The sequence below is a fragment of the Triturus cristatus genome, chromosome 6, assembly GCF_964204655.1.
Source record: "Triturus cristatus chromosome 6, aTriCri1.1, whole genome shotgun sequence".
Classification (NCBI taxonomy): Eukaryota; Metazoa; Chordata; class Amphibia; order Caudata; family Salamandridae; genus Triturus; species Triturus cristatus.
The window spans coordinates 1,798,892,304-1,798,910,782 of NC_140589.1; the positions used below are offsets into that span (position 1 = coordinate 1,798,892,304).

At 44.8% G+C, this 18,479-nt stretch overlaps 1 protein-coding gene across 2 annotated transcripts in view; it reads left to right on the forward strand.

The window, feature by feature from the left end:
* The window catches only part of LOC146822030 (clusterin-like), a 109,169-nt gene that overhangs the window by 23,361 nt on the left and 67,329 nt on the right, over nucleotides 1-18,479 (forward strand). For both annotated transcript variants that reach the window (XM_085613140.1, XM_085613141.1), the window contains exon 2: nucleotides 8,271-8,393. In XM_085613140.1, the coding sequence (XP_085469266.1) occupies nucleotides 8,282-8,393 (112 nt within the window). In that variant the 5' untranslated portion in view covers nucleotides 8,271-8,281. The remainder of the gene's footprint in view (nucleotides 1-8,270; nucleotides 8,394-18,479) is intronic.

Consider the following 18,479-nt stretch of genomic DNA (forward strand, 5'->3'; position numbering starts at 1 on the left):
ATGCGTCATTTTACTGTTATGAGCTAATCGATCATATCCAAATGATCAGTGCAGGTAGATAGGAACGTTAAAATTCATCAATCCATTTCGGTGGTAAGATTTTAATTTATCCACCTTCTTCGGGACAGACATCCTTTTTTCTTACTTCAGGGGTTATAACATTTTAGTCGTTCGGTACAACACACAAAACAATAAAAACAAGCATTGGCATAGCCAATAGGTCTCGCCTTTGGGACCTTATAAGTGTTTAGCCATGCAACAGTTGCATAACTAAATGCTTATAAGGTCCCAAAAGCGAGACCTATTGGCTATGCCAAGCGGCCGTGCGACCGCGAAAGTGATCGCTATCGCGATCAAGCATCAAAGCGAAAGTGAAAGTAATCGCGCACATGCGCTGTAGCTCTAGGCTGGCCTGGTAGCACTTTTTGGAGCCCTCTCAATAAGTCTCGCCAGACCAGCGCATGCGCTGGGTCAGGCGAGACCTAAAAAACTACCCCATAAGAAGACAGGTATTGTAAACCGAAATACATTACTGATTTTTCTTTAAAAAGAGATACACGATTACTCATAGCTGCTATATATTTTTGTCATATTTTTTGCACAGACTCAAGCCTACCCTTTAACTATACATTCAGTTCTCAGCGTTCTCTCTGTTCCTTGCTATACAGCTCTCCTTTGCACCACTCATTGCCTCTGTCATCTCTACTAATGACAATTCAGTCTTTTTATACGTTAAAAATGACTAATACCTGTCACCCAAACTATTCTTATAGCTTTGGGTGGCATGTATTGGTCATTTTTAATATATATGGAATTATTGAACAACTGTTGTTGTGTTTATCACAAAATTAGACAACCAGTGCCATCATGTGGCTGACTGTCATAAGTCCCAGTGTTGACAATTAAGTGCCAGTGCTGAGCACCGGAAACCACTGGTTCAAATTAAGCACTGCATATGAACACTGGAGGCTGCCAGTGTAAGGAGGGAGACTTCATCTTAGGAGGAAATGGACCTGGGTTTCAAAAGGGGTGACAGAATGGCAGTGCACAAGGGGGGAAATGAGGAGGGAGATGTGGCTTAGGGGGTGACTGGCTCAATAGGCTGAGGTTCAGAACCACAAAGGCGCCAAATTAAGCTGCAGGAATGACTGTAAGTTGTCATGAGGTACCTGGGTGGAAGACTTACATAAAGGACTATTGCACTGTGAGCAGGTTAACTTTTGCCTGCCAATGGGGTTAAGGCAGCGAGGTGAGCGCCACACCCAGGATCCATAATGGTCATATATTACTTGAGCAGACGTTCATTCTTATGGAGATGGGGTGACAGACACATTATGCATTTGGGATGGCTAATTCTAGGCCTATCAGACTGTGTGGGCGGGAAGTGAGGTGGAGGGGTTAGTTTTCACACTTCATATTTGGAACCGTGTGAGATTGGCAGATGGTGGCACCATTCTGGTTCACAATACAACGGTTAAGCACTTTCCACACTTGCAAATGCGACTAAGAACAACCTCCTAAATGTAGGTTTCTGGAATTTTAAAGGGTGGCTTTCCATCCCCTAAATCTTCCCCCAGTTTGATACCCCTGAGGGCCAATTGGGGTGATGGGCTACCCCCAATCTGCCTCCCAGGGGATAGAATAAATCCAGACAGACAACAGAAATGATTTATATATTTTTTTTACTAGAAAATATGGGGTAGTGGTGGCCCACTCAGGCTTCGGGATGTACCTAACCACCTCTAAAGCCCCAACATTATTTTCGCACCCCATGGCCTAGATCATCTACATCCCCATGGCAAGCATGAGAATCTTTTAGGTATAGTTTTTACATATGAGCCAGTGGGGGGATGAGGCAATTTTTAGATTCCAGTTTCCTTTCTCTTGCCGTGTTGAATGGCTGCACTGTTTGGGGTGCAGGTCAGCCGGCAGGCTACAAACTTGGCAACCCAAGGCATTTCTGAAACCTAGAGATCCATGGGGATCCAGGGTGGTGTGGCTTGTGTCGATCCCAATACGTTTTCTTAACCAAAAGGTCCTGCAGACGTCATTGTATGGGTCAAATAATGCTGTTTCTCATTTATGTGACAAAAATTGCCCCCTTCTAGTCAATGGTCAAAAGGTCTTCCCACTCTGTTTCCCACACTTTTGCCAAATGTAATGTTGGTTCCCATATGTCGGTGGACCTAACACACGTCATTGGAATGGACCAAAACTGTAAATATGTGAAAACATTATTGACACCACAATGACTACACATGGTTTAAAGTTTGTACGGTTGCTGTCACATTCGATGGGCCGAGCTACACGAGTGGGTTACAGTTATATCGGGAAGAATATGGAAATGCTGGGTGCTAGGAATTTTGAGGATCCCCATAGATTCTGAAACTTTCTGTCACAGAAATGTGAGGCAAATGCATGATTTTAACCAAAGTTTGAGGTTCACAGGGAATTTTGGTTAAGAAACGTTGTAGGAATCCACGCAAGACACATCACCCTGGACTCTACTAGGGGGATCTAGTTTCCAGAAAATGTCACTGTTAAATATTGAAACGAAAATATTTGCTCAAATTCTTGCAACAAAAGCTGTAGTCATGTATTCATTCATCAAACCACCCTGATCCAAGAGGGCTTTATGTCAGAGCAACTTGACAGAACCTAAGGAGACCTAATAATGCATTAGAATTCTCCCAGTCAGACATGTCCCAAGATGCCAAAAAGGTGTTCAACTCCATGGAGTGAAGCTTCCTTTTCGCCATCTTTATCAAGATGGGATTCGGAGCTGGGTTCCTGCTCTGGGCGAAAATACTATACACGGAGCTGGTGCGATATGAATGGGTCCATCCCGTTGACCAGAAGCACCCGACAGGGATGGCCATTATCGCCTCTACTGTTTGCCCTTAGTGTTGAACCACTGGCCTGCTGGGTCAAAAAAGATGCAGTGCACGGGTGACTGAGATGGATTGGGGGGGGGGGGGGCTCTAGAATTCTCTGGTGTGCAGGTGACGTCCTGTTATACAGTGCTGATTCTGGCCAATCGATCAGGGGAGTCCTGGATGGGTTCCAGGTGTTCGTTGATTACAAATGCTGCTGTATCAATTGGGAGGAATGCATGGTATTTCCCCTTATGACATCGGAACCAGGGCACACATGCACACTTCGGATAGTCCTAAAAGGCTTCAGGCACATGGGTTTACCACCAGGGGCGCCCAAGAGTGATAAAAGTACAACCTGAAAGGAAAATTAAGGTCAGACTTTGAGCACCTGCGAGGTCTCCATGTCGCATGACGCAAACACGATGCTCTGACTGCATGAGTGTCTGTGCTATCCAGTGCAGGGCTAGCAGTCGCCAATCGCGAGATAGCCAGAAGGTGGGTGAAATCCCAGGGGTCCAGTTTCAAGGAATGGTATCAGAACATCATGGATGGCTGTAAGGCAGTCTAGAGGGACATATACAAGAGCAGAGAAGGCCCGCTGAAGCCCTCAAAGACGGGGCAGATGGTGTGAAGTGCATGCACTTTGCTGATATTAACTTTTTAACGAAGGCCCTGGTGCATGGCGGAGGGGAAAAAGAATGTGGTATAAAAACAGTATTTGACTCACTTCTACCTTTTTAACTCACTGTAACTTGGTAGTAACTTAAGAAGAGCAGTACAGCCGGCACACATGACACAGGTGGGGGCTGAAACATGTTTACTGTGTATCCCAGACTAGACAGATGCACATAGACCCGCTCCCCTCACCCCCTCCCTCGCCCCTGGCCCCTCTCATGTGGTTGGCGAGGCGAGGCACAGGCCATGGTCAGGAAATGACAGGGCTCAGCTGCTTTCCAGCATCTGACATCCAAATCCGGGAGAGTTTACATAAGGAAGTCTGCTTCTGGGAACAAGTTATGCAACTATTACAGGCAGCGCCAGTTCATGCACGACTTCTCGCAAGCTGTCAGAACTTTCCCTCCTAGCTCAACTTTCCCTGCTCTCCTGCCCAACTCACCAGCACGCTCTTTGCACACTCCTACTCTTTGTCTCTTTTATGAGTGCCATATTCGTCAGCCCTCCTTTTTTGAAACTTTTCGTTCACTTTGAAGTCTTTCTGATTTTATCTTCCACACTTTATCACTCAAAGCTATCTTTCTTTGATACTCTCTCATCGCAAACCTCCTCTCATTAGTCCTACCTCTTCACCTATATCTCTCTTTTTTTCCCTCTTTCTCGCTTCACATTCCTCCTCTTCACTCACTTCCTTTCACTATTTCCTACCCTACAGAGCCTGTTTTCTCTCTCTCTCCTCTCTTTAACGGCTCATATCACTCTTTCTCTCACTTCCTCACGTTCCGTATATTGTGTACTATTTTATTGGTCTATCCTAATTATTTGCCAGTTTCTCTCCTGCTTTCTTACTTTCTCACTTACACTCCCAATTGTGACTTTGTCTAATTTTTTATTTTTTCTCCTGCTCTCTGTATATTCTTGTTTTTTCCTCTCACTGTTCCGCTCTCCTTGCTCCTCAGTCTTTCGCGGGTGCAAGTGGCCGACCCCCCAAAATACTCAGCAATTTTTCTAGGCGTGAGGTATGCCCTATGGAAAACATAGAATTGGTTGAGCTGGAAGTGCGCATTTCAAGAACATTTCCATGGCCGCCCTATGATCGCCTCCCAAGGTTTTTCTGCAATAGGTTCCCCCAGATCCGCCTCCCACTTGAGTCGCAACGCCATCAGGGGTTGGCGCATATCGCAAGTGATCCGTCGGTAAAGGCAGATCACCGCTTTAAAAGTACCCGCTGCCATCACTGCATATTGCCAAGCGAGAGACGTATCCGGTTCCAACGGATGTATGACGTTACAACGCATACTTTTACAACGCATGCACTTACAACGCAACATCCACTACAACGCATTCCATTACATCGCATACTACCTTTACAACGCATACCATTACAACGCATAATGTTAAATTGCATTTAAGGTAAGTATTGGATAGTATAGGGGTAAAAATTACTATTCTTACTACAGGGGGTGCAACAGTAGGGTAAGTGTTGGATAGTATAGGGGTAAAAATTACTATTCTAACTCCAGGGGGTGCAACAGTAGGGTAAGTGTTGGATAGTATAGGGGTAAAAATTACTATTCTAACTCCAGGGGGTGCAACAGTAGGGTAAGTGTTGGATAGTATAGGGGTAAAAATTACTATTCTAACTCCAGGGAGTGCAACAGTAGGGTAAGTGTTGGATAGTATAGGGGTAAAAATTACTATTCTAACTCCAGGGGGTGCAACAGTAGGGTAAGTGTTGGATAGTATAGGGGTAAAAATTACTATTCTAACTCCAGGGGGTGCAACAGTAGGCCGATGGAGCATGGTGGAATACGACCATTCTCGGTGCCTCGGATATAGAGGCTACGAACACTTTCTGGTAAATCTTATCTAGTAGGGTTGGCTGGTATTACTGCGGCCACCCTAATCGCAAGGTTCGGGTAACTTTATTGAAATTCTGGAACTAGGCCCTGAGGAAGTCTTATGGAATATTATCCTTAGACGAAACACGTGTTGGCTGTTCTTTTATGACCTGTTGAACCTGTCGAAACTGAAATAAATATTCTTTTCTGCAAAAGTCACATATGGACTTGGATTATTCTTTTGAATACTGAAGGCACCTACGATTTGAACAAGTCTCCTAAGGAGAAGTGTCTTGACTGTGATCACAGTGACTATGGAAAAAAGATACTGATTGGACAAGGCCTTTATTAATATACTTATCTGTGATCCGTATATAATTTCTATGAATTGAATTTGAAGCTGACGATATATTTAGTTTGCTCAGGGAACTACAAATGTTTTTTCACAGTGGCAATTGTTTACAATTGTAGGCAACAGCGTTGGGTGGTGGCTGTTTTGTTCCCTTTTGATGCAAGCCTTGTAATAATTTTTGTCTTTTTTACTGTCTCAATCACTAATTGTTTGCGCAGGATATACCTCACTGCCCGTCTTTTTCTTGTAAGTGTTGGATAGTGTTTGGGTTAAAAATTAATATTCTAACTCCAATGGTATGCATTGTAATGGTATGCGTTGTAATGCCTGCGTTGTAGTGACATGCGATGTAGTGTCTGCGTTGTAATGGTATGCATTGTAATGCTATGCGTTGTAGTGTCATGCATTGTAAAGGATGTTCCGTTGTAATGCCTGCGTTGTAAGTGTAGTGCGATGTAATAGTTGCGTTGTAAAGGTTGTTTCCCGTTCCAACAGTCCCTTTCGCTAGTCAGAGCAGCATGCAAGAGGAAGTCCCCCCGCGGGAGATCATGGCGCTCCGTGAGGTCGTTAAAAGGGAGAAGATTACCATCCTCATAAAGATCACCTATTGCCGTAGCTCCCGCCTGTTCCCAAGCCAACAACCGGCTCCAATCTCCCCCGTGAGGCAACACCTCACACATCCGCAGCGGGATCTAGGGCGTATAAGGGTTCGCGACATGCGTCCCCCTGGCTAGGCATGCCCAGCATTGTTGTACCGTCCCCAAATCCGGCGGCACTGATGCGTCTCTCATCGGGGCTCTTAGCAGCACACAGGACAAAAGGTGCCAACTCGGATCCGACCCACCCTGGTCTTCCGGGCGCCTAATAGTACGGCAAAGCCCTCATCACCAGCAAGCTGGACTATGGTAAAGCACTCTATGCTGGAATCAATGCTTATCTGACTAGGTGACTCCAGCCCATGCAAAAATCAGTTGCCAGGCTCACCCTCAACCTCCCAACCTGCACATACATCACTTCGTAACATCAAGGAGCTCCACTGGCTCCCAATCCACAAACGTGCACTCGAATATCATCATGCACACATATAAAGGCTCACACAAAATTGATCCCACATACCTCAACAGCTGCATAAACTTCCACAAAACTATCAGCTACCTCCACTTAGCCTGACTCCTACTCACACCCATACCCATACCCCATACGTACCGAAGCCTCCCCAGCGTATGTGCCTTCTACCTCGCTCCTTAAGCCTGGAGCAACCTCCCCTTACCTATCAGAGCCACCTCCTCAGTTCTTGAATTCCACAAAAAAACTGAAGATCTGAGTCGTCATCTATCGCGACCCTGTCTCACCCCATACAGCTGCGGTTTCAGCACCAGGATACCCTCCAGGTGTATGGACACCATATGTCCCTTCCACACCATCACAGACATGCTTATGCTTCATAGACCAGTACTATCACTCCCACACTGAGGATGACTAATGGCAGGCAGGTAGATGATCCTAGAAAAAGGTAGAGTGTGGGGAAACATGTAAAGTAATTATGGTGTGTGGAAACAGGCATCCTGTTATATTATCAAGTTTTAAATATTTTACTACATAAATATCGTAACCAGAATATCAACTACAAAAATGAATATTGGTAAGTATAGATTTAATATACTTAATTCAATGATATATAGATCCTTAACATACATACATGTGGATTTAAGAGTAGTTACTCGATGGTGGGAGTCATTGATGACATAATCGAGCTGGAAGATTTGTTGACTATGTTTGTAACACAAGGATTAAATCTTAAGTGTTCCAGAGAACACATTTCAGATCACTGCACACATACTGAGTAGTAAAATGTATGATAGGATGATTGATCAAGAAAATCTATCTTGACGCACCTTCATTTGTTCTACTATTTATTTTTTAAATATTGGAACTGTAGGAAGATGTTTTAGCAAAAATAATGCAAGTTTGTTGAAACACCTGTATTGTTAGTGGTATTTTTCAGTTGTCATAATAAGTAATTTCAGACAAATTTATAGTACGCTCCGTTTTCTTTCAGAAGATATAAAAAAAATAACTTTCCAGTGACTTAAAGATTCCACTGATTTTGTGTTTCCACAAATTGTTAGGCCTTGGGAATTAACCAGAAACAAAAATCTAACATTTAGAATACTATAATATTTAGGTATTTGATTCTGTTGAAATGAAAACTACGCCCCCCCCCCACAGACTAATATATATTTATGTGTTATTGGGGAACAGGCCTGGAACAATCTTCCTCTCGCTCTAAAGCAAGCTGCCAATCTTGCTACTTTCAGAAAGCTTCTGAAAACATATCTGTTCACTCAATCTTAAGGGTTTATTTTCTGGAGGGACAGGTTTCTTTCTTTTGTGTCTGTGTTGTTAGCGCCGAGATGCCTCTCGAGGTGGTTGTTGCCAACTGTTTAAATTTATTTGTATCCGTTCCTACAATAAGATGAGGTTATTGCGAAGATGCATTAACATTGTCACACTTTTGTCTTCCAGCACCCACAGTGATGGATTCCAAAGATCTGAAAATGAATTTGCTGTTCGCATTCTTTCTGATGGGAATGATGCTGGTGTCCTGTCAACCCCAGGTGACCCCAGTGGCCCCAGTGGTTCTCAAAAGTAAGTTCAGTAAGAGCTTGTGCCTGTCTGGTCCATGTTACTACCTGCACCCTGGCACTACTGTGACTGTTTCTGCACTCCATCCTGTTGCGTGTGTTGATCTGGGTTGATTCCCCTGGAACTCATTGCAAACATTGTGTCACATCAAGTGTTGGGTGTAGACTGAATTCAACAACACAATGCCAAGTTCAAAGATCTAAATGTGCATGTGTTACCTAAAGCAGATCTTCCACTGTTTGGATCTGTATAGCCCTGACTATCTTTAACCTTGTAAGTATAGTACAGCAACTTGTCTCTTTCACTCCAGCATAAAGTTTCTAGCAGAAGAGCCACAAAGGTAGAAATCTCACCAGCATCATTGCATCTTGTTGGTGTGAACTCCTTGGCAGTGACCAGTGGTTTATGGGCAGCTGATAATTTACTATTTAACTATAGATCACCATAGTTGGCGCTACCATTACTAAATAACATGTTTTCAGCACAAAAATCCCTCTTACCAAGAATTTGCATTGATAGCTGCAAAACACTGGTTCATGATGGGTGCGGCCGAAGCATTGAAAAGCAGACACACTTACTTATTCTTAAAAACGTGGCCCCACACGTGACGGACACAGATCTAATGAAGGTAGGGTATAACCCCATCTCAAATTGCAATGCTCCGGTTGACGTGCAGGAATATGATACGGCTCTATCCCTTCCCTGGAATAACCCTATACATATGTATGAAGCATGACCGACATGCATCAACATCCTACCATAGAAGATTAATATCACAAGTGACGACACACGTCTACTAATGGGTACGCAGTCTAGGTTTATAAACTTGACTCTGGCAAATAAATCAGCCATTAGACTGGTCATTATCAGGCAATTGAACTAGTCCAAGATGGCTGCACTATCTGCACATTCATGAATTTGGTGCCAGATTTATATACTAGCAGGAGTACCGTTTCTCTGCCAGAGCAGCAGATTAAATTACTCAATTGCCCCGACGAAGATGCCGCCCCCCAGAATTTGAAACTACCGCCAAGCAGGTGATCATTTCAAAAGCAGTGCTAGCAACACTGTCAAGGCCTGGAGTTGACTGACAGTAAAAAATGGTTATATGTCCGCCCATCCTAATTGGACAGAGGGACAAATACCCAATTCAGGCTGTAGAAATCCGCTCCAGGGCTGTGTCAAGACTGGCTTCCTTCAAACAGCCGAAAAATGCACAGGGGTACATAAAAGGCGTAGCTTCCCCATGATCCTTTCAGATAAAACGCCGCTGGCCATTTGTGAATGGTGCTATCATGTTTTATGACTCAATACATTTATAAAAAAACTTCCATCTCTTCACGTTGTGACAGCTGTAAACACAGAGCAAGTTTGCTTTACTGACATATTCACTGAGAGAATAGGTGTTTTACTCACCAACCCTACTCCAAGTTAAACGCCAGACCTGATTTCACAGCTATAGTTGGCACAACCCAGCCACATAAGTGAGGCGCCAGGCCTGCATTTGGATGCCATAACCCTGCATGGTCCTAAGATAGAGTGGTGGGTCATGACATTATATACGTATCTCATCATATGGCCCCACAGGGATGAGAGATTTTGACCACACCAGGTGTCCTGCACCACTCTGCATGGTTCATCCACAATGGGTTACATGGGTAATGGCTTATACTATTTTAACTTTGGAGGTGACCCTATAGATACAACCAAACGGTCAACCCGTGCCCTTATCATATTCTTATCCCTTATTGTGCGATGAACAAGTCATCAAATAATTAAATTATATGGGCATATAAGTTACCTACAGGTCCTTGTGTGAGTTCTGAGGAGGCCTGTATAGTTACTGAGAGACCGAAAAGCATCGACAATCTCAACAAGTTAATCCACCACTTGATGACATAAAAGAATACGGACGCCAGCGATTGTTTTCCCAACACAATAAATTTTGTTTACTTTATGAAGAGTTTTGTTTTACAACCTGAATTTTGCTCTAAATAGCAGCCTGGACATAAAAATATATCCAAGTACCCTAGAAATTTAATGCAACTGTTTAGATTAATAGGCTGCTATTTAGAAAATGTTTCTTAGATTCAGTTTTATCTAAAACTCAATATTATTGTACACATGTGATGACACCACTTTGAATATATTTTGTGAACATATGATTAGAATTACATATTAACAAGTTATTTTCAATTGCAGGATATGTTCCAGTCTAGTATAGTGAATTAATTTAACGTGCTTTTATAAAAGTGTGATTAGTAATCTTTGCCCTTCAGAGTACTGCATGCATTAATTTACTCCTATGCTGCCGGCAAACAATGACAACTCCTGTGTGTTGTAGAAGTGATCATCTTTACATAGCAAATGCCTTTGGGGTTGTCTATAAAGACAGCAGCTCACATTGCATGTTCAAGCTCTAATCACATCAATACTGGAGCAGCCCACATGGGAGTTAATTTGTGGCAATCCTTGTGTGGTCATATTTGTAAGAGTTCAAGTAGACATGTGCCTGTTATTAAGTGCAAAGGATCTAACAATCAACTTTCCACAGTTTGAACTGGATTTGTTTTGGTCCCCTCCTTAGCCTGATGTAACAAGAGCGAGCCTCAGCCTCTGGAACTCCAGGCTGCTGAGATCCAGCCTGGTTCAGCTATCTAGTCAAAGACAAACAAAGGGAGTACATGTTTTTCATATTTTAACCACTTTCCCTAGTTTAAGTTACCTAAAGAGCAAGAAGTAATCTGGTTGAATAAAAGAGGAAGACCGGTCAGAGGCCCCTTTACATCTCATCTGAGTGAAATTGATAAGTTCCTGTGACAAACTGCTTCATTTTCAACTACCCCATATTTCATAGGCGTGCCTATATAAACAAAAGAAGACTAAACAACACACAAATGCATTCAAAGCTTTTTTTATTTTGTTTACTTTAGAGGGTTTTGTAGAGTGCTGTTTGTTCTCTTTGAGGGCTGGCAGAATCCGGTAGTGCACCTTGATTGTTAGATGGACTAAATCCAGTCGAGTTGCGTAGGTAATGAAGATGGATTTATAAGGGACGACCCCTGTGCTCTGTTGATCTCAGGTAAAAGTAAGATTGACGAATTCAGCTTTCTGAGTGTCAAGTAGTTGAGTTCAGCTCTCAGGTCTCGACTCAGGGTATTCCAAAATCTCAGGCCTTACATCCCCACAGATCTGCTTCTGGGGTTCAACCTTTTGAAGGAATGTTGATTGATCAAATGGGCAGACAGGGAGTAAAGGTATCTGAATGTGGCATAGTGCAATTTTCGCAACAAACATTGTGAACAGGGCCAAAAATGATGTTTTTATTCCTGCTTCCACTGAGAGTCAATGATTTTTTTTTTTTTTTAATAACTCTTTTTATTAACAAACATCGACAAATCGCACAGTACAGAGGATCGGGCAAGTCAGTTATCACAATATATGGGTGGAAGGATATACATACATTACAATAGAGAGGAACGTTATGGGGAGACAGGGTCTTCGTGATCATTGCTACAAGGTGGTGTATAGATCTCTCCTCTACAGCTATTCCACGGGCCCCAGACACGCGACCACTTCTTGGAGCACCCCCTTGTCAGATATACAGTTTTTTCTCTGAACATGCACCAGTCGAGATTTCTCTCTCAAGCCTCCAGGGTGGGCGGACGTGCAGCTCCCCATAGCTGAGCAATATTTCGTTTGGCTAACATGAACCCCAAAGTGGCCCACAATGAAGTGTTTTTATTGCTGGTTTGATTAGATCCTTCCTGCAAAGCTGATGAGATCCCACTTAGAAAGGTTCAGGCACATCATAGCTATCTCACTTATAAGGTGTGCGGCCAGATTAGGGTATGAGGAATGTGGGCCCATATCACACCTAGATGCAGGGAATCTATGTAGCCAGAAATGCATGCACAACGGATGTGCAAATCAGTGCGCCCCCCCCAAGCCATATGTGCTTTTACATGTGCACTACGAATTTCGGAATTTCGGGGTGCCTCCAGGGTGGCCTTAAGCCCAAAGCAATCCTTGGGTTTGGATTTCCTAAATTGCGATTTCCTATTAGGAAATCACAATTTGGGAAATGCAAACCATTTCCTATTTGTCCCATAGGTGGGAATGCAATGTCATTTCATATGTGCAATTTCCTAATAGCAATTCCTACTCTGTAGGAATCGCTATTAGGGAATCGCAAATTTTGTGCATACCACTTTCTGTTAGAAATGGGATTTCTGGTTGGCTAGGGCTTGCGCCAAAGCCAGGCAGAAACCACCACTCTAAGTCAGGGCTGGGGAGTTACACGCCAAAGATAACCCCTGCTCACCCCCTTGGTAGCTTGGCACGAGCAGTCAGGCTTATCCCGGAGGCAATGTGTAAAGCGTTTGCGTGCGCACCCAGCAACAACTCCCAAGGCCCACCACAAAAGCAACTCCACACAAGGTTATATATAAAAATAGCCTTTGTATTATACCAAAACACATTAGATAATATTCACACAATTTACACTGTGCCAACTGGCACTGGCAGGATTTACAGGGGACTATTTACACAAGACAGGGCCACATGGACCACTGTCAGAATTAGCGCCAATCACTAATTGTAGATGTAAAACATATATCAACTGTACACAAATTATAACTGTAAAGCACAACCAGTAACTACTGGTAAAAGGTACACCCTACGCAATCCTAAACACTTTAGGCATATATCACGCAGGGAACCATGAACTTCACTAGCACAACCTATACTAGGAAAAACCCTCTCCTACGCATAGACACAGTCAGAAATACAAATCAGCATAACGGCAATGCACATTAAATGTAGAACAACTCAGAAATGTAGCGCACAACCAGTCACTACTGGTAAAACTTAGAAGCACACTATGCGATCACAATCACATTAGACATAAAACATATTAGACCTAAAACACAGGAAAACTGTCCCCAGGCCAACTTGGCCTCTCAGGGGCTCAAACACCCTTTGTCCAAAATGTCAGGGCTGGGCTGCCAAAGTAGCGTAAGCAACAGCGCACAGGGGCACAACCTAAACGTTGCAGCTGCCCACTAATTGCTAGGCAGCTGTGAAGAACGAATCTGGGCACCTGAGGCTTTAGAAACAATATGCCCCCAGAAGAAATTAGCGCGGGCACCACTGTGCCACCGAATCCCCTCTGGGAATCTTAACAAAATAATGGTGCCCCCAAACGTTGCAGATGCCTGCGTTCTCGCAGGGCAGCTGGGGAAGATGGCCAGTAAACAAGCTCTGGCACTACAGTGCCTCCGGGCCCCGCTCTGGGGCTCCAACTGAAAATGCCCCCAACGTTGGAGCACAAGGGCTCTCCCTAAACAAATATGCGCATCGATGGAGCCACCTAGGCTCTGTGAATCCACAATGGCCCCAAGCACTGTGGCCCTCAGGGGCCCCTAAACTATTGGGCCCTCAGGTGTTGAAGCGCGTTGGCTCTTGAAATCTATTTGACCCCCCAGACGTTGCAGCGGCCCGCAACTGCGGCGCCGCTGTGAAATCCAGTCCCACCCTGGGGGCACTGACTACGCTCCTGGGCCCCTCTGGCCCTCTAAACAATGTGCCCCCCTCGTTGGAGCGACACCCCCTGCCAGGCGGGGGCCGCTCAGGAGGTAGGTCGGACTTGGACCGGCACCATCAACGCACACACGGAGCCCCCCAGCCCTTTTCCAACTCACCGGGCTGCTCTCTGGGGGCTCTGCTCCTCTCCTGGCCGGTCCGCCCGGGTCAGCAGCTTCTTCTTGGGCTGCGCGGCGTCAGGTAGCTGTCAGAGCGGGGTAGGCTCCCGCCTGACTCCTGGGCCTCCTGGAATACTGGCACGGCTCCGTTGGTGTTCCGACCGGCGCTCCTCTTCCGGGCTTTACCCCAGCCCCGCCCGCAACCAAGGCTGCAGAGGACAGCTTCCGGGTCGCCGCGAGCAGCGCGGCGTCCCTCCAAGTTTCTGGTGGCGGCGGCCTCCCGCGGGTCCAGAACCGGCGGGGTGGGCTCCCGCTTCGGTTAAAAAAGCCGGCGAATACGCGGGGTGGGCACCCGTAGCCCAGAACCACGCCAAGCAGGCAAATTAGCGGGGTGGGCACCCGCAGTTCAGAGACACAGCGAAGCAGGCAATGAGGGGTAGGCTCCCTCAGAAAATCACCATATAAGGCGGGGTGGGCACCCGCTCAGAGTGGAAAAATGCGGGGTGGGCACCCGCCGTAAAAGCAGCAAAAAGCAGGGGAATCCCCACATCGGGATTCCCTCAAAAATGATCGTAATACAACACTGCACACCCAACGACAGAAAAGCTCCTCAGGACAGGAATCGAGCGCTTTTCAGGCTGAAAAGTAAAGCGATCACCACGCCATAGCGCTTCCCAGGTGCTGGCGTTACAGAATCCAGAGAAAGTCTTTCAGGAGGCAGGGGGGCAAAGGCTGGGCCCAGGGGCCAGCTCACAGGGCCCTCCAGGCAGGGAGGCAGTCCCCAGTGGCGGTCTCTCCTGGCGCCCAGCAGCAGCAACAGGCCCCCCTCAAGTTAGGATCCGAGAAGAACCTTTTACATCGGGTCACAGCCCCTTTTTATACACAGGTTTCCTTTGTCTCAAGGTGCAGGGATGGGGCGAACCAGATGCAACTGGTTCCTGAGCACTTTGTTTTGCTCAGCCCCTCTCCCTATTCACAGAACAGGCCAGGGACATCAGTCGCACCACAGGGGGCAGAGCCAGCATTGTGTGGGGAAAGCCCAGCCCTATTCAGGTCCCAGGTGTACTCCTCCCTGCCATCAGCATGCAGATCTCTCCACCCACCACTGGGGCAGACCCATCCTGACTCCTGGAACCAGGCACACCAGCCAATCACAAGCCAGACAGTCACTTCACATTTATTCCACAGACGTGCCAGCTTGTAGAAGTAGCACTTCTACACTAGACACACTAACGTCGCACACATCATCGCGCAGCATTCAATCTCACGAGTTCGCACATACCAAACTCGACCCTGCACTCCCCACGCACCAGGAACTACCATGGACACACACATTCCCCATGCATTCCTATGGGAGGGCAGGTCAGTCTCACTAAAGACATACACAGCGCACACGCACTCTCCACTGGGACACAGTGTAAAAGCGCCTAGAGGCCTAAAACCCCTTACACAACAGAGGGAAAAAGCTAGGATAATTGCAAAAAGTTTTGGGGGTGAACCCGCCAGAAGGGCCAAGTCCAACAATTTCCTAAATTGCGGCTGCTACGGAATTGCTACTTAGGAAATGCAAAATTAGAATTTTATACATCTGGCCCTTTATGACTTGACTTCATAGAAATAAATATAATTCTTGGTAAGCATGAGGACCTCTAGTTTTACATCTACGGTGTGATTCAGCTTCTCCAAGTTTAAGATCTATTACCTTCTCGTCTATATTTAGTTATCGGTACCTCACAAATCAGATTTATTTACTACGTGGCCTCGATGTCATCATTGAGTATTTTCTATTATCACTAAGTGCTTTCAGATGATTCAATCTAGACCTTATTTTGGTGATCCTTCATACATTTTTCCATAGGTACCATGTATATTGCAGATGCAAAAGCATTTATTACGATTGACCTCGCTCTTATCATGCTGATAAAAAATTCATTGTATTTGTCATGAACATATTTGCAACAGATGTCGTTGCTACATTAACAGTAACCTGGAGGTAAATGTAGAAGCCATCCAGCTGTTCTCATTGGTTGTTGGATATCCCAGTGTTACTGGGGCATAGCATTGTCTTTAGAGCAGGCTTTCAGTGGTTTCTGCTTCACTGAAGGTCAGTTCTTATTTTTTCAGCAGCCTTTGTTCCTTTAAGGCACAGGGACTGCTTTAACAAATGTTAGTATCCTGGGAATGTGAATGCAGGGTTGAGGATCTGCAAGCCTTCATCCAGTATCTATTTACAGGGAGCTGCAGGGAGGCCTCTGCCTCATAAATATTAATGAGGCAATAGTTGTGTGACTCTCTGCAAACTGACATTTAGTACATATGTTGCAGTACAAACTAAAGGTGGTGTTGCAAAGCGCTTAGGGGGTCGTTATGATGGCGGGCGGATCGCCAACGCCGGGCCAGAGGTGGCGATCCGCCCGCCATCAAAAGGTGATTTACCCCCGCCATATTATTATGGCGGCGGCTATAGCGGCAGATGGAAAGTCCGTCCGCCGCTGGGGCATGATACTTATCCATATTATGATTGCGGGTTTCACAGGCCTTTCCATAGCAGATTCGCCACCATGGGAAGGCTGGCGGGGAATTGCTTTGGGGGCCTGTTGTGGGTCCCATAGCATTGCCATGCACAAGGTTGCAGGAACCGCACGGTGCCTGCCACGTTGTGCATGGCAATACACAACATGCCTATTAGGCACCCGCCGCAATGTCAAAGATGCGGAATGCGACCCCCAGGGTGGCGGTCGCATTCTAATTGGTTGTGCTGGACCGCCACACCGCTAGGGTGGCGGGCAGACTAAAGTCCGCCCGCCATCCTAATGGGCCCCTAAGTGTACAAAAAAGAGAGATTTGCTCTTCCATTTACTCTTCAATATAGTTGTATAAGGCATGAATGCAGGATTTTAATTTATGTTACTCTTAAAAACTGTCAAAGACTCTTTGGAGCAGATGCTAATGGGTTGTTCTGCAGTATCTCTGATCCTAGTCAGGGGTCTGCGAGATTGTTCATTGATGCGGATCTCACTCTTGTGAGTGCTGTGTTGGGCAGTGTGTCTGTTATTAGCTCTGTCTTGAAGGAGTGTTTCAAACCAAATGGTCAGCTGTATTGTATGGTCTTTCAAACAGCACAGTGCCTCTGGAAGGACCCTTCTGTTCTAAATTTCACAGTGCTAGGGGCTCATTTCCAAGGCACAGAATTGAGAGGTTTTGGTTTGAAGAAGGCAGTGTATAGGTGAGCATTTCAAAATGAGTGCTCTCATATTTGCATACTTTGTGCATGAGTTGCTCTTCCAGTCCTGTTTCTTATTTTTATATTTTGCTCTTTGTAATCCTGTTCATGTTATTCCAGGATTGCAAGCACTAGATTGACGGTAAAAATATGTACCAAAATTGCTAATCACGCTTTGACCTTTATTTTAGACCTCAATTTTAGAAGGTCCTGATGGTGTCCAGTAAGTCGGATGCTAATATTAGGTATAACACGTGTGAAAACTTTATCTCTGAAGCAAGACTTCCAGATCTGGGACCATTGTCGGATGGGATATTCATGATTTGGAGAGCATCGAATATTCAAATTGCATTACGGTTTTATATTAACTTTGATGACTGCTGAATTATATATTTTAAATACCTCATGCCATTGATGTTGTTTTCATCAGAATATCTTCTGAAGCTCTATACCCAATTTGGATAAAGATGTTTTTAATTTAAGGAAATTGTAGCATTCTTTAGTCTAAGCGATTATTTGGGTTACCTTTCTGGCAAAGTTAGGGGTAAATTATAATCTCCCAGATTGTATGTTATGGTGTTTTGTCAAAACATGCATTATAAAGTTCTTATGTGCATAATTTTGACAACAAATCTTTTATTTGTAGATGTTTGATTAAAATATAGAATCAGTGGACCTAAGATGGGAGAAAGGCTTTTTATTTAGGTAGTTTACTAACATATTCCAAGCGCTAGTCATGTCAAAATGTTCATGGATGTTTGATTATTGATCTACAGCATTGCTCATTTATTCAAGAGAATATTTGATTTGTATTTAGGAACTTTTAAGTGTCCCACTTTCACATTCAATTTAATTTGCACATTTTAGTTTTCAATATACCTTTCCATCGTAATAGGCACATTGCAGTTATCGTACTAAGCTGTGACATGAATCGAAACACATTTTATGGAAACATTCAAGATATTCAACCTCACCTATCTTGAAGAATAAATTCCTTCATGTTTCTCTATGAATAGATTTATTGATCCCTGAAATTGGGAATGGTATTTCAATCACTCAAAAGCTCCTCATTAATGGGGCAATTTAGGGTTTGGTGGAGCGGGACAACTGCTGTAAATCAGCAGTGCTCCCAACTCATAAAACCGGCAGTTCTCAGCAGCATTA